Source organism: Chelmon rostratus, chromosome 1 (genome assembly GCF_017976325.1).
Source record: "Chelmon rostratus isolate fCheRos1 chromosome 1, fCheRos1.pri, whole genome shotgun sequence".
Taxonomy (NCBI): domain Eukaryota; kingdom Metazoa; phylum Chordata; class Actinopteri; order Chaetodontiformes; family Chaetodontidae; genus Chelmon; species Chelmon rostratus.
This window is the reverse complement of record NC_055658.1, coordinates 30,758,315-30,774,328: the sequence shown is the minus strand read 5'-3', so window position 1 is coordinate 30,774,328 and position 16,014 is coordinate 30,758,315. Positions and strand designations below refer to the sequence as shown.

Here is a 16,014-nt window from a genome sequence, read left to right as displayed (position 1 = left end):
CGCAGCAGCATATGCTTCCAGTGCGTGTTTCGGTGTCTGTCAGCTCCAGCAGAGGTGGCTAAGATTAGACATTTTGGGTAGTGGCTGCGCATTTCTTAATGTGGATGTCAGCCCGACCTGCAGAAATGACGGCGTGACGCTGAACTTTGCGGTGCCACCCGGTGAGGCTGGATGCCCGCCTGCATCCAGCTGCAGCTGAAAATTATATGTCCTCATCTTTTGTTGTCAGGAGGAGAAGCACTGTGAGCTGCATGGCTGCTCATTTGGCACCGTCAGGTATTTATTATTGCATTGTTCCCAGCCAGGAGGATGTCTCCACCTCAGTGTTCTCATATTGAAATGCTAGTCAGTAACATCCCTGCTGCCGCTGCTGCTTCTTTCCTGTTAACCAGAGCTGTGACCAGGCCTGGCTGCTGTCTGATCAGGATACACCTTCAGCTGGCTTGGAGCAGAACAGAAAGAGATCCAGAGGCTTGAAGCACAAAATCAGGCTGCACAGAGATGAGCCTGTGTGTGTGCTGAATTCTTTCAGATTCTGCACAAACCTGCAGAAAATTGTGATTTCTGCACCCTCTGAAAAATCACTACATGGTTGCTAAATGAAGTTAGTGTGTCTGTGGTGGATTCAGGTGACCCCGTCCTGCTTCATGTTGTTTGATCTCATCACTGTGGCCACGATATTTCTCACAGGATGTCATCTGGTTGTAAAGCATCCTTTAAAAGCCCCTCTAACATGGACTCGTAGGTAACTGCTGGTCGTCATTGGTACATTAAAAGCATTTTGCTTGTTATGACTCTCACTCAGAGTCTTCTTCACTCCTGAGGAAGATGTTGACTGAGGTGAGGAAACAATCCAACATGTGATTTTCTTTACCAACAAAGTGTCAGTGTGACTTAGTTCAACCAGGTTTTGGTTTGTTGCAGCCTCAATCAATCCAGTGATTCCTGCTTTATGCTTTACTTTCTCTGCCAGTTTCACTGTGATCTGCATTTGCATAGACTGCGGTGTTACAGGAAATGTGGTGTCTCCATGGAAACTGAGGCTGTCAAACGATGATGACAAAGTGATGTTAATATTTGAAAGGCCGCCTGTTAATCTTCTTCCATTAAAAGCTCCTTACAAAATGTCTCTAATCTAACCTGCATCTGTTTACAATTTAAATCTCAGTCACACTCACGTACAGATAGAGAACTGGTGCTTCAGTGTTTGTGTTCTTCAAGTGTTTCATATTGAGACTGGCACAGATACAGATTCATTGCGCCTTAAGTCCCATGCAGTCAGAGTGTGTTCCAAGTTCCCCCTTCTGTAAAGCTTTTCTTTAAAACTTGCCTTAGTGATGATTAAAATATGGAAGTAGGTAGCAGGAGCAGAGGAGGTAACAGCAGGGAGGAAGAAATACGTGGAAAAAACATGCAGGCAAACTCAGTGAGTCTTAGCTGAGGTAAATTATTGTGAAGGTTAACCCATATCTCATTTTGTTGGAGTCCCTGAAAGTCTTTCAAGGACCTCTGAAGGTCTCTGAGATCCCACTATGGAATACAATGGCCTAGATTTCTCTTTCACATGATTTATCATTAGTGTGTTAAACTTATAGTATAACATGGCAAACCTTAAAGCATCGTTATCATTTAAAATAGAAGACGATCTACAATAGTCAAGAGGGTGTTAACACTGTAGATTCAGAAGGACAAAACATGATGTAAAATAGAATTACAGCCTGTATGATGTGCTACATGATGGAAATAAATGAAAATCAATTTCAAAATTATTTATGTCTAATTACAGTAAACATGAGTTGTTGAAAGTACACTGTGTGCATATGTATAAATGGCAAAATAAAGATATTTGATTACATTTAAAAACAAAAATATTATAAAATACAAGAATTAGTTATTGTGTCTTATTATCAAATATATGAATAAAGCATTTCGAAGTGAGGTTTAGCAATAATTACAAATTAAAAGGTCCCAGAAACCAAATAAAAAAATACGCTGCAACCATAAAACTAATCAGCGTTCTCGTGTGACGTCATCGCACCGATTGACCAATGAAATCACTTCCGGCGAGTTTTGCCGCGAGGAGCGGAGCGGAGCTGAGGCGGCTGTGAATGTTTTCTAAAGAAAAGAAGCAGCCGCTGGATAATTAAAGACATGAATTAACAGTGTGAACTTGCTGACTTATAATGTGAGACACGAGGCTCCGTGTGTGTGCGGATGCTTCTTCGGAGCACTTTCTTCACCGGGCTGCAACCTCACGCTTTGTTATTGGGCGGAGCAGTAATGTTAGCTACTAGCTTTAACTTTAGCTAACAGCTAACGTCAGGTAACAATAACCGGCTGTGGTGTCACGTGACCCCCCTCGTTGTTTTATTGCTGCTTGGCTAGCTAACAACAGCCCGTCTCCTGTCCTCCGCCTGAACTCATGGATCCCGGTGGGAGTGAACTGGACTCCAGCCTGCCTCAGCCCGAGAACCCGTGTCTGATCGTGGAGGATTCTCAGCCGGACAGCGTCGCTCTGGAGGACGATCCCGAGAGCAGCTACCGAGCTCTGCTGGCCCGCCGCCTTTCCAGCCTGCAGCCCACCGCTCGCAGTCCGGTTCTGGTGAGCTGCAAACAGGTCTTATCCGATCTTACTAACAGCCTCGAGTAGTTTATAGTTTTTGCTGCAGTAGGTTTACCACCGTTTAGACTGATGTGTGCTGTATGAAGGGTGCACAACGGGACACGCAACTACACTGGCCGGCAGCGGTGGAGGAGGTGTTCAGGTTCTTCATTTCAGTAGAAGTATCGATCCCACAAAGTAAAAACACGCCAATGCAAGTAAAACCCCTACAGCCATAAGTAAAAGTACACACGTATTATCAGCAAAATGTTCAAGTGTTGAAAATAAAAGTAGTCATGCAGAAACAACAGCACCTGTTATTGTTATTATATTATATGATGAGGTTATAAGTACATATTAAAAGCATTTACTCCAAATATTCTTGAAAAATAAAAAAACTATAGCTGTCAAACAAATGTAGTGGAGTAAAAAGTTCAATATTTCCTTCTGAAACATAGTGGAGTAGTAAACTAGTATAAAACAGAAATACTCAAGTAAAGTACAACTACCTCAGAACTGTACTTAAATACAGTACTTGAGTAGAAATATTTAGTTACATTCCACACTGCTGGTCAGCCAGCTTGTTGACATTTCCTGTAAACATTTATTTGGGGTTTGGGATTTGGGGGTTCAGGTCCTGCTGCCAAATCTATATCTCTGAGATTCTTTGCTCTTCATCGCTGAAATTAAAACCTCTTCCCTCCTGCTAGTGAGGAAGCAGAGAGGTTAAAATACAGCCTTTCCAAACAGAGTTTGATCTTTTCTGTTCTTTTTTTAAGTTTGATCTAATTTTCTGTCAACATAACAAAATCTTGTTGCCGGCTGGAGTTTGGTGACTGAGACAAAGCACCCAGACGTCCCTTAAATCAGTGTGAATCGCTGTCATTCATTGTTAGCTGTGTGGTTTGAAAAGCTTGTTTAGTACACAGACATACTGCACTCACCACAGCCCCTGAGTCTGAACTTCAACTCACCATCACAATACAGGGAACCTAACTAATGACAACAGATTGGCTATTCCTGGTATTTTTGTACAAATTCAAATTAATCTGACATGCCAGTATGTTTCTTTGTGAAACTAGTGAAGATTTGTCCTTTTCCAGGAGCTGATATCCTCCCCTCTTGGAAGCAGGCACTCTCAGACTGACAGCCAATCAGAGAGCTCCCAGAGTAACAACCAGGCTGAACCCGGTCAGTGCTTTTCTAACCACATGAATATGACATGTACAGATATATCACTTACCCTGTAAAAACCCAACAGAGCAAAACAACAGTGATGTTTTCTTTATTCAGGCATCACAGCGGCCAATCCCAGTTCAGCCTTTCAGGAAGAGAGTCAAGTTCTGAACATTTGCCCTCCTCCGAGCAAGAGGAAGTATGTGTGGACCAGACGTCTTTGCTGATTGATGATGCTCGGGGTTGGACAGTGATGTAGTGTTCTGACTCTTGTTTTCTGTTCTTTCAGGTGTGCCCCAGAGGATGCTGATATGGAATCTGGAGCTGACTCTACCACACACTGCATTCAGTCTGAGGGTAGGAGCCTTTCTCACGTATTTAGCAAGAATAGCACTTCTTAAGAATGAAATATTACCTTGTGTTATTAAGAGTAGTGATGTTTGTGTGTCTGTGTTTCAGAGGGAACCTCTCAATTTGGGTTTCTCGAGCTTTCTCAGAGTCAGGATGTGTGTGGCGAAGTGGTGAACAGTCGGGAGGAAGAAGACTGCATCGTACCTCAGCCGAACAGTGAGCGACGCCCCAAATTAGGTCTGAATGCATTTATTTATAGATGCTTTTTGTATTTCATTGTCATTTAGGCCTCTAATAGAGAACATGACTCCATATTTAAAAGGCTGCAGTCAGGCCTGGTACCCGAGTCATTTAAGAAATTCAATTTGAATCGACTGATGGGTGACAAAATGAAGGACAGTCCTCAATAAATGAGTGGAGAAACATAACAAATGAAGATGAACCCTACACTCATTGGATTAATGAGTATAAAAACGATGTGAGTCATAATACTATGGCTGTCACCAAACCTCAACAAAACACTTCTGGGAGACTTTGGAGTGACGGTAAGACGATGTGCTCCTTTATCGTCATCAAATGAGGGAACGTCTTTGGGAAGAATGTGTCCATCTCTCCAGTGGAGTTCAGAGACTTGAACAAACTGTGACAAAGATCTCTGAAGATGTTCTGGAGGCTTGTGGTGGTGTCACTGTCACTGTCATCTGTGGCTCCGGAGCATCTTGGTTGCAGTTACACCTGCGTTTTCAGCTGTCAGGTAACTTCTTAACAGCTCAAGATGCACAGATGAAATATAACAAGCGTTAAATGGCATTTCTGCCTGCTCCAGGGGAACCACTCATGGCTTTGCACCGTGGTGCTGCTGGTGAAATGCATACATGAACAGTGTGTGTGGGTTAGAGCAGAAATAGACTCCTAATCCCACTGGATGTGGCATGACAGCTGGCTGCAGTTAATTATTTAATATCTGATCAGAGCATTCATACTGACATCAAACGGCTTAACGAGTCAATCTGACGTATGTCTTCCTCTCATCACCAGCAGAGCAGAACATCAGCCCCAGGACTTCAGACAGTCAGGACAGCAAAGCAGTGAGGTACAGCTCCATGCGCTGGTTCAGCTCTACGGTCATTAGAGTGCACATGTGACTCTGCTTTGAGCAGTGTTTGTCCTTCCTCCTCCAGATCTGAGGTGAGCTCCAGCAGCTCACTGGAGTCTCCGGGTCAGTCGGGCAGGCAGCTCAGCGTCCAGGCTCTGCTGCACTCGGAGGGTCTGCAGGCCTCTGGTGAGCGGGACCAGCAGGACTGTGAGATCCTGTCCTCGCAGGAGGATCTGTTTGAAACTGACAAGACAGGTAAATGCACGCATACAGGGAACTTGATGCTTGATTATTTTATTGCACTGCACTTATAATCATATAGATCTTGTTTGGCCGCCGTGGAAAAGCACGATGAAACTAACCCCATTTATTGCTACACTGAGCGTTGGTCAGTCGGTCTCTGCTGGGTCCCCTGACCACGAGCATCACACGCCGCAGAGCCACGAGGCCTCCAGCAGTCGCTGCTCCCTCACTCTGTTTTTAAAATACGCTGGGAGGGAGGGATGCACCAGAGTTTGAGGGTGCAGTTACCCTTTAAAGGAGCATGCTGGCATTTCTCTTAGTTACAGCCTATTTACTACAGTGCATGTACACTTTATATTAATTCTGACCATTTTCTTAAGCGTACTGCCGTGTTTTATGTTTCTAAATGTGTTTTTCCAACCTTCCAGGGAGCCCAGTTTCCCAGTTGTTTCATTATGTGTAAAAATCAACTTGTTTTACATGCAGCACAAATAACAATGCTCTTTGAACTGCCTGCACAAACAGAAATAACCAAACTTTGACTAAAATAAAATGTTTCAAGTCTCAAAAGCACATTCAGAAGGCACAGTCGTATCAGTCAAACAGAAACTGGTTCATACAAGCTGAAAGTTGGACTCTTGTCTTTTTCTCTGTCTCGTTTGCTTCCTGGCGGCTCCTCGCAGGTGCCGCAGTAGACAGCACGGTGTCTGAGCCAGAGCAGCAGGGTGACCCCTCCCCGACACCGGCCCACACCCTGCGACTGCTGCACCTGTCTGGACAGGGAACGCTGGTGCAGGAAAGTCTGTCCCAGTAAGTCACGAGAGTGCTCGGACTCCGCAAACAAGCCAGAAAGCTTTGACAGCGAGCTCATGTTCTGCTCTCTTTGCCTCTTTTCGCAGGAGCTCTGTCGACTACGTTGCCCCCACCCCAGACAACTTCACCCACACCCCTTTAATTGTTCCCAGCTCACCCACTGGACCAGAGAATGAACACGGTAAATGACTTGACCTACTTTAATGACTGGATTTAAATCGAGCGAGCGAGTCAGCTGGTAAATTGAGCTAAAATTAATTTGCTTCGTCAGGTGCTGACGAGCCGATGGACACTTCACTGCCCCCAGAAAATCGAGCAGGGGAAAAAGAAGAGCCGATGGACACGGAGGCCGCCTCTAAGCCACACCCATCTGCCTCTACTCCCGTATCCCAGAATTCTCCTGGTTTCATGTTAGAGCGAACTCTCTCTTTACCCTCCCAGCCAGAGTTCTCTCATGTATGTACTTTGATTTCTTTAATCAATTATTCTAATCGTTTACTTAGTGGTTGTAGCTGCAACACCATTTTTTTCAATGATTGATTTTCCAAATTTTAATTTAATTTCAGTTAATTGTTGAGTAGAATGTCGGAAATCTTAATTTCCCAGAATCTAAAGTGACATCTTCAAATTTCTTGTTGTGTCTGATCAACAGTCAAAAACCCAAAGACGTCCAGTTAAAGGATAACTTTCGTTTTTTACAACCTGGACCTTATTTGTAGCCCGTGGTGGCATGTTATCAACATCCGGCGTCTCCTGACAACTACCTCAGACGTGGATGATGTCATTACCGAACGCCGGGCGCTGCGAGCAGCCAGCCACAACACGGCTGACTCTGCGGCGGTCGGCTGTGAATACGCAATAACGAACCATAGCTGCGCCAAACTACAGCTAAACTAGCCGACCGCCGGCTCAGAGGGGAATAGCACCAGCATATCATAACAAAATATTGGAATATGAACAAGTTTCGCTGCAGATTATGCGTTATATAGAGGCTGCGCATGGATGCCCCGAGTACTCGCATTATACAGATATACGCGCCGCTCCTCTGGGGCTAATTTCTTCAAAACGACTCCAAATGCCACCAAAGTTGTCTGGGTGAGTAAATGGTCGTATTTAATGCTAGAAATAAGGTCCAGGTTGTAAAAAACGAAAGTTATCCTTTAACAGCGATGAAACACTGGTTCGCTCGATAAATGAATCGTCTTCGTTTTTGTTCAGCTAATTGCTTAATTGACTTATTCCTTCAGCACTAATCTGTTCATTTTTGACTTGCTTCATTGCGCTTGGTCGGGATGCAACAGTTAATTGTCAGCTGTTACGATAATTGATAATATTTTAAGTCATTAATGAAGAAAAGTGCTGGACACACACTGGTTACAACTTCTCAAGATATGAGAATTTTCTGCTTGTCTCAGATCAGATTAATTTCAGTATATTTGGATTTTGGAGTGTTGGACGGACAAAACAGGTTATTTAAAGACGTCACTTTGGGCTCTGGGAAGTTATTTTCTAATATTTTTAAGCAAGGGATTAATCAGTTAATTGTAAATAATAATCAGCCGGGTAATCTGTAATGACAGTTATGTTGCAGCCGTGATTCATGATGTTTCATGTGTGTCTTTGTTTCCTCAGGACGTGTTTGTCCCAACGCAGAGCCAGGACAGCCCACAGCAGTCAGATAAGAAGACGGCATCGCCGCCTCCTGATAAACAGTCTCAGCATCAGGAGTCGGCTGCTTTCACTTTGCCTTTGCAGCTCTCTGAGAACACGGAGAGCAGTCAGCCAGCTCAGCAGACCTCACAGCACGCTGAGGAGGACAGCCAGGCCACTCAGATAGAGGAGCTGGAAGAGCCGCCCGGCGTCGACACCAGCGACTCTGTGATTTCACGCCGCGATCAGAGGGCCGAGAGCAACGGCATCCCGACAGAGTCGCAAACTGCCACCGGCTCCGAAGCTTCCACCTCTGCTGAATCACCAAAGCATCGCGGCGAATGTGCCAAGAACGAGCAGTCCAAGCCCAATCTGTCGCACAAGTCTGACGTGCACCAAAAGACTTCTTTGAATGTACAACATGTGAATGTAAAAGAGAAGAAGAGTGACGGCAAAGAGGCGAGCTCTGCTGCCGTGGTGTCCTGCTCTCAAGCAAAGTTTGATTCTTCTGATCTGACTGTTAACAGCTGCGTGCAGGAGACGCCTTCGGACACCACGCCCTGCAGTTTGCCCTCTCAGTCGATGATCTGTCAGACGTCTGCTGTGGATGTGGTGAAGAGCTCTGTCGACCTGAGAGGGGGGGGGGCTGCCGAGAGTCAGTCCGTCCAATCTTTGTCGCAGACTTGTGGAAATGTTGGTAACAGTCAGCCAGTCAAAGACACGATGGATGAGTGTGAGCGGGGCGAAGCAGCAGAGGAGGAGGTGCTGATGGAGGCGGAGGAGGAGGAGGAGGAGAGCACGTTGGGAGGCAGGGCTTCGGGAATGGCTCTGCTTCTCTCTCAGAGTCAGCTGCTGTCTCCTGAGCCCATGGAGGAGGACAGCGAAGACAAAGGAGAGGACAGTGTCATCGTTGTTACAGACAGCGAGAGAGACTCTCAGACGCCTCAGAAAGACGTGACGCTGCAGTCAAAGACCAACAGCTCTCAGCCAATCAGAGGGACAGTCTCCACTAACGGCCACGAGTCCCAGGCTCCGGCAAAGATGGTGCACGTGGCTTCTGATAGGCTCTCCCAGACTGAGAGGGCGGGACCCGAACCAGAGGGGCACAAAGACAAGAGCCTGAGTGACAGCTCAGGAGGTAAGCTGGCCACAGAAATTCTCACAGTGACGTCCACTACGCAGGTAAAAGCTGTGGTTCCCAAACTGAGGGGCGGGACCCCTACAGGCAGCCACGAGATTAATCTCATGGGTCCTGAAAAAGAAAAAGACACATTCTGAAGCACTTTTCACCAGTATTTGCTTCTTCTTCGTGAAATACTCTAGTTGCATCCTCCCAGGCCTTAAATAAAGAATTTAATGAAGCCATTTGAAAGGGAAAAATAATTTGTTAAATTAATTGCTCAGAACTCACAAACATGACGAGGAATCACACGTTCAAGATTCAAGATTACTCATTTGTCCCTCTGAGAATTTGTCTTGCACATCAAGGCTTCCACATGAAAATACATACAAATGTAGTGCAGTGACAGACGTGTGATATAATAAATAGGTATTTCTTCATATCATGTCACAAGCAAAAAGGTTTGTGAATCATGGGAAGGCACAAACATGGTTCTCCCACAGTTCTCACTTTGCTCTTTGAATAAATGTCATTGGCAGCTCGAGTGCAGCCGTGTAAACCAGATCCTGAAAGGATAATTCAGGTTTATTAAAATATGGATCTTAATTTTTGTTATTTCTTTTGGTTATGACAACATTGTACCAGCCGGAGTCGTTCCTGAGCCGAGGGAACACGATGAAACGTCAGAAATAAACGACTGTTTCAGCTGATTATCTAAACCACTTTACTAGGAGGTAAAACAGGAAGTGAGCTCCCCTGACATGCAGTAGGTAGTAATCCATCGTTGCACAGAAAGATTGTGCACAACTAGATCAAAGTTGCCACATATTGTTTTCTGATCCTGAGGATTTTTTAAAAACCTTGTCAGAGCAAAACTACATTTTTTTTAGTAATATCGCTGCACTGCCAGATCTCAGCAATTAATTTAACTTTATTAACTACAGAAACGATGGCAAAAACAATGAAAATTAGACCAAAGTTGTAACAAATCGGACGTATCTTTAAAGCCTCGAGCAATGCCCCATCATATGTTTCTGAATGTTTGTGTTTTGTGGATTTCTGGAGCTTTTTCTTTTTCTTACTAATATAATAATATAATAATGCTGCGTCTTACAGGGATTCAACAGGGATTTCTTTGCAGCATTGGTGCTTGTTGACATTGCATCTTTAAAGTTTGGTCTGCAAAGTCTCCTTCGAGGAGGAGGGTTTATGTGAGAGGTCATCAGAGACTCAGTGTGACTGGAGGATATCTGCTTTAACAGGAAACATGCACTGAAATCGATCTGACTCCGTTTCTGCTTTTCTATGACAGAGATTTCCTTCCACTTCACGCTTCCTAAAGAAGGAGAGCTGATTGGTCCTGTTGTGGGTGCCACGCCCCCTCTAATCAGCCAGCTGAAGCAGACGCTGAGACACAGCACTCCCATTGGTGGGTTCACATTCACCTGTCCGCTAAAGGTCAAGTAGCACAACATGAGCGCATGCTGAGCTCCTTCAACGGTCTCCGTTTTTTTCTCCAGAGATCACTTCCTTTTCTGAAAAGTCGGACGTGGTGGGTGACGTCTCTGCAGATGTGGCGATGGCAGCCAGCGACATCGTGTCAGGGGACAGCGGGGAGGACACGGCGGAAAAAGCAGACGGAAAGCTGAGTTTGAGGATGAAGCTGGTGACTCCTGTGGAAGAGGGCAGCTCAGAACGCTTCAGCCTGCAGAGTAAGAGCCGCTCCTCCCTCGCGCTTTCACACGCATCTTCTTAGCACTCACAAGATGGTATCCATGGCGACGCTGCATACGCTCGTCACCCTCTCAGTAATGCATTTCTATCTCCAGAGCCGGCGCTATCAGAAGAGGAGGGGTCTGGGGTCAAGGTTACCGCTGTTGCCAAGGCTGTAGCCAGGTAACCTCTCTCTTTATGCACACCGGCTGAATTCCTTCATGAGTGTTTTTCCTGCTTTCTGTTCAGCCTTTTTTTTCTTTTACTCAAAATCTGAACAGTCCTGTGCAGAAGTCTGACACTCACTCCTGCAAAGGACAGGAGCTGTAACCTAGTTAACAATGTGACAAGCTAGCCTACTTTGGCCGGATCAGGTTTGAGCCTGATCCAGAAAAATGAATCTTGATTTAGAATTAATTCATTCAACCTACTCGGTACGGCCTTTCACGGCGTGTGCGAGTGACAGTTAATGTGTGTGAATGTGAAAAATGATTTGGGCGTTCCACCGAGTGACTCTGAGGTCAGGCAGACACAGGCGCTGGTGAAGTTGTTAAGTTGCCTTCACTAAAAGCTGTTTTTTATCCTCAGCCCACAGTCAAACACCTGATGAGCTGTTTCAGCTGTAGAGTCCCTCATATTGCTAAAAAAGTCTTTTAAACAGCAAAAAAAAGCACATTGGTGGACCCTGTTTGCTGCACATTAATGCATCCTCAGGTATTTTCTTACCTCTTTGACCCCTGACACATAACTTTACACTCATTGATTGATGAGTTAGTTAACAGCTTTGCATGAGGTTTTTGTGCGAGTTGTGAAGGTGAGAGAGTAATGCTGATGTTTCATGTCCCGGCAGCCCGTCAGTGTTCAGTCGAGTCAGGCAGGTGCACAGACAGCAGGATGCAGAGGAGGTCACCACACCTGTCAGGTAAGCACACTCACTGTTACAGCGCAGGAGTGCATCTATGTGTGAAATGTAGGGATGCACGATAACTGTTTTTTAAAACCGATACCGATAACCGATAACACACACATATACCTAACATCATGACATCAATACCACAAACAAAACCAAAAACAGCGGCGCACAGTGAGAGGCGGTTGCTACGCAACGTATGTGTTTACTTTCAGAGCCACCGTGCAGTGAGAGATGTGACAGACGAGTAGGCTCATTTTAAATCAATAAAATGTGTTTTAATCACTATTTTATGTTACATTATTGAATGCTTTAGTAGTAAGCCATGTTCTAAGCGGAATAACATATAGTGAGCAGGTTCCTATGGAGAAATAAACCCCACCGCTTCGCATCGGGCTTCTATGTTATTCTGAAGAAAGATACATTATCCCTTACTTAGACTTATCTATGTAAACAAACTGAAGAAGGGCAGTCCATAGTAAGTCAAGCACCATCATGTCCATGATTAAATCTTGAATAACCTTAGCCCGTGGGTCATCTTTGGCAAATTTCTTGGACTTTTCGAAAGCCTCGCCGACGTGTGTCAGTCCCGGTGGCTTCTTTGCGGCTGGCTTGCTAACGTTAGCGTCTTTAGCAGGCCGGGCGTCCTCATACGCTTTCCAAACTCCATCAAAGCGGTGGTTATGTTTCAGGTGGCCGACCAGGTTTGAAGTAATAAAACTCGTGCAATTTCTCGCTCATTGTGGAACTCACTTGGAACATTTGTTACGAATAACCAGCAAACTGTCTTCTTGGGAAACTTTGAAGAAGTCTGAACTCTGTTTTCATAAGCACGCTGTGCCGCATGCTGCATTCAAGGTGTAACGTACATTCCCCCGTTCCCTCTTTTGGTAGTCATTCTTTCGGCCGGCCTTTTTAAGTTCATGTTTCAATTTCTTATGTTTAACATGTGGAAAAATACTGCGAATGTTAATTCAAGTCAGCAACTAGCAAAATTATGACCAAGTTATCGAGTTGTTTTCTGGCATGAGGGGGTATTCTTGATTTTTCCCAGTGAGAAAGAGTTTTTCTGATTATGCTAACGTCACTTGAACGCAGCATTCACTGCAGGCCATTCGGGATCTCATAGTGGGAGTGAGGCACTGCCGTGCTGACAAAAACACATATGTTATCGGGGCTGTTCGTCATGATATCGGACTTATCGGAATGACGTCATAATTTCCCGTTATCGGTCCAATAACTATCGTGCACCCCTAGTGTAATGCCAAATGTAAACCTGCAGAAAACCGACTGAATATTGTGGTTGTGAAGGGCCAGAATGTCACTGGTGTCTCTTCACCGCCAAACTACACACACACACACACCTGGTTTACATTTGTAACGTCATGTGTAGGATTTGAGGAACGCTGACTGCGGTGATCTGGCTCGCACAGTTTTCACCAGGACGGCTCATTTCATCTGAGCAGTTTGTAATTTAAACTTTCATCGTGTGTGTTCTGTTGTTGAGATCGCCACCGTCTGACCTGCAGGAGCCTCACATGTCCGTTTGACACAGGAAGTATGAATAGCTTTCCCCTGTTGTAATGTATTTTAGTAGACAGGAATAGGACTTTGGCTGTGTGTGTGTGTGTGTGTGTGTGTGTGTGTGTGTGTGTGAGAAAGCGAGAGAGACCTACTTTTTAATTCTGGTGTTGGGACGATGGTTATTTTTTGCATACTCTCTTGGGACAGGAGGAGCAGTGAGGGGTAGTTTTGTCCTCCGCTCTGACAAAGGGAGGTCGTTTTACTAAAGTTTGCAGCTGAATTCTCTCTTTCATCCACTCGTTTCTCGTTTCTGCTGTTCGAATGAGAGTGACTGAGAATCGAAGGTGCGTCCTGACGGTGGTGCCAGAGGAAAGACGTCATTTGTACCTTTCAACATCTTTGCAGAGGGGAGCTGTTCGCCTCGCCACAGAGGAGCTCCCAGGCGTCCTTGCTGGGTTGCAACAGCCTCCCGAACAGCCTATCAGAGCCGTCACAACAGGAAGTGCTGGCAGCGGCGCAGGAGACCTCTAAGGATCCTCCCGGCCCTGACGACCATGCCGAGGACAGGCGAGGACCGCCTGGAGCTCCAGAGCTGCCCAGCCCAGTCAGGACAGATGCCAGACAGAGGGTCTCCCAGCAGACCTTTGACAACATCATCACCTCCAGTCCGTCTAACAAGGTTCGTCAGTTATTGTGTGGTGCTCGCCACTGGTCACTGAACGGGTATCATGGTATGTTATATGTGGCACAGTGACCTCTTTAATCAGAATCAGTGAAAGTCTTGAACACAGGAAACGACTGATGTGGAAAAACTCACAGACGTATTGAGAATTCTTAATTAAGAAAATGGGACGAATGGACAGTTCAGAGGAGCCTGCACAGAGACACCAGAGCCCCCGAATACAGACGGGGACATGCTGACGTATATCAATATGAATCTCACTGATACGACTTAAAGGATAAATTTAGTTTTTTACAACCTGGACCTTATTTGTACCATTAAATACGACCATTTAGACACCCAGACAACTTTGGTGGCATTTGGAGTCGTTTTGAAGAAATTAGCCCCAGAGGAGCGGCGCGTATATCCGTATAATGCGAGTACTCGGGGCATCCATGCGCAGCCTCTATAAACGCATAATCTGCGGCAAAACTCGTTCATATTCCAATATTTAGTTATGATATGCTGGCGCTATTCCCCTCTGAGCCTGTGGTGGCATGTTATCAACATCCAGTGTCTCTAGACAACTACCTCTGACGTGGATGATGTCATTACCGAACGCCGGGCGCTGCGAGCAGCCAGCCACAACACGGCTAACTCTGCGGCGGTCGGCTACGAATACGCAATAACGAACCACAGCTGTGCCAAACTACAGCTAAACTAGCCGACCGCCGGCTCAGAGGGGAATAGCACCAGCATATCATAACTAAATATTGGAATATGAACGAGTTTGGCTGCAGATTATGAGTTATATAGAGGCTGCGCATGGATGCCCCGAGTACTCGCATTATACGGATATACGCGCCGCTCCTCTGGGGCTAATTTCTTCAAAACGACTCCAAATGCCACCAAAGTTGTCTGGGTGAGTAAATGGTCGTATTTAATGCTAGAAATAAGGTCCAGGTTGTAAAAAACTAAAGTTATCCTTTGACACAAAAATAACAAAACACAGGAAATGACACCAAAATTACAACAAAATCTTAAATGTAGTCACAGTCAAGGTCAGATTTATGCTGCAGGAATTTTATATTGAGGTTGATAAAGGTGCTCATTTGTTTTTAAAATGAACAAATTCAGATTTCTGCTGTTAGAATACAATCTGCTTATTATATTATCTGATTGAAATGAAAAGTGGAGTCCTGAAGAAGTTTAGTGGAGTTTTGAGTTCAGCATTAAAGGGCCTGAAGAAACACAACGAAAGCATTAGCTGATTAGCTGCTGGCTGGGCTGTTAAGGTGTCTGAACACATGTCACGGTGGTGTTGATCACTCTGTCCTGTGTGTCTCAGCTCCGTCAGCGGACAGTCTCCCAGCAGACCAGCTTCGATGCACCGGGGCTACGCTCCCCAGCTGGCAGGGTACGGAGATTCAGCTGTATGTGGAGAAGGAAAATGATGCTCGTGTCTGTGACTGCTGTCCAGCTGACGCTCCTTCATTCTGTCTTCAAGGGTGAACGAGAGTCTCCGTCCTACAGGAGGACCACGGGCCCCTCCCACCGCAGGCACGTGCGCACCATCCAGGAAGTGAGGACCACCATCACACGGATCATCACAGACGTGTATTATGAGGACGGCAAAGAGGTGGAACGCAAAGTCTCAGAGGTGCAATAACCAACAGATTATTCACTCCTGGTCTGTGACTGGAGGAGTTAAACTGTCTTCAGCTGCTCACAATATCCTGAAACTTTAAAATAAGTGTCGCTGCTGTTTTTTGATGCTACCAGGAGAGCGAGGAGCCCGTGGTGGACTGCCAGGTGTTGGACAGCGACATCTCCCCGTGCCGCACGGGCAGCAGCTCCGTGACCTCTGGCGACCTGGGCGACATCAGCTCTCTGTCGTCCAAGGCCTCCAGCCTGCAGCACAGCTCCGGGGGAACCAGCAGCAGCATCGGCCTCAGCAGGCCGGACTTCATCATGCCGCCCAGCCGGGGGGCCAAGTCCATCAGGTACTGCCTCCGCCTCCACGCTGCCAATCAGGTTGTCACTCTGTCCTCTCTCTTCATCTGTCTGTACCAGTTGCATGCTGCGTCACTCCTTCACCTTCTTTGACTTTCTAACACCCAAATGTCTCAGTGACTCACTGATGCCCGTTCCAGCA

The 16,014-nt window shown here is 45.8% G+C and overlaps 1 protein-coding gene across 3 annotated transcripts in view; it reads left to right on the top strand.

Moving 5' to 3' along the window:
* The first annotated feature begins 2,074 nt into the window (after nt 1-2,074).
* tp53bp1 (tumor protein p53 binding protein, 1) overlaps nt 2,075-16,014 on the top strand; it is a 20,872-nt gene continuing 6,932 nt past the window's right edge. Inside the window, exons 1-19 of one of the 3 annotated variants that reach the window (XM_041936231.1) lie at nt 2,075-2,602; nt 3,706-3,793; nt 3,896-3,977; nt 4,068-4,135; nt 4,238-4,366; nt 5,171-5,222; nt 5,311-5,480; nt 6,152-6,278; nt 6,368-6,462; nt 6,553-6,737; nt 7,914-9,069; nt 10,364-10,480; nt 10,572-10,763; nt 10,881-10,947; nt 11,615-11,686; nt 13,604-13,877; nt 15,208-15,276; nt 15,367-15,519; nt 15,642-15,862. In XM_041936231.1, the coding sequence (XP_041792165.1) occupies nt 2,423-2,602; nt 3,706-3,793; nt 3,896-3,977; nt 4,068-4,135; nt 4,238-4,366; nt 5,171-5,222; nt 5,311-5,480; nt 6,152-6,278; nt 6,368-6,462; nt 6,553-6,737; nt 7,914-9,069; nt 10,364-10,480; nt 10,572-10,763; nt 10,881-10,947; nt 11,615-11,686; nt 13,604-13,877; nt 15,208-15,276; nt 15,367-15,519; nt 15,642-15,862 (3,497 nt within the window). In that variant the 5' untranslated portion in view covers nt 2,075-2,422. Of the gene's footprint in view, nt 2,603-3,705; nt 3,794-3,895; nt 3,978-4,067; nt 4,136-4,237; nt 4,367-5,167; nt 5,223-5,310; nt 5,481-6,151; nt 6,279-6,367; nt 6,463-6,552; nt 6,738-7,913; nt 9,070-10,363; nt 10,481-10,571; nt 10,764-10,880; nt 10,948-11,614; nt 11,687-13,603; nt 13,878-15,207; nt 15,277-15,366; nt 15,520-15,641; nt 15,863-16,014 lie in introns of all 3 variants that reach the window. The other 2 variants (XM_041936224.1, XM_041936239.1) reach the window with 2 other exon arrangements.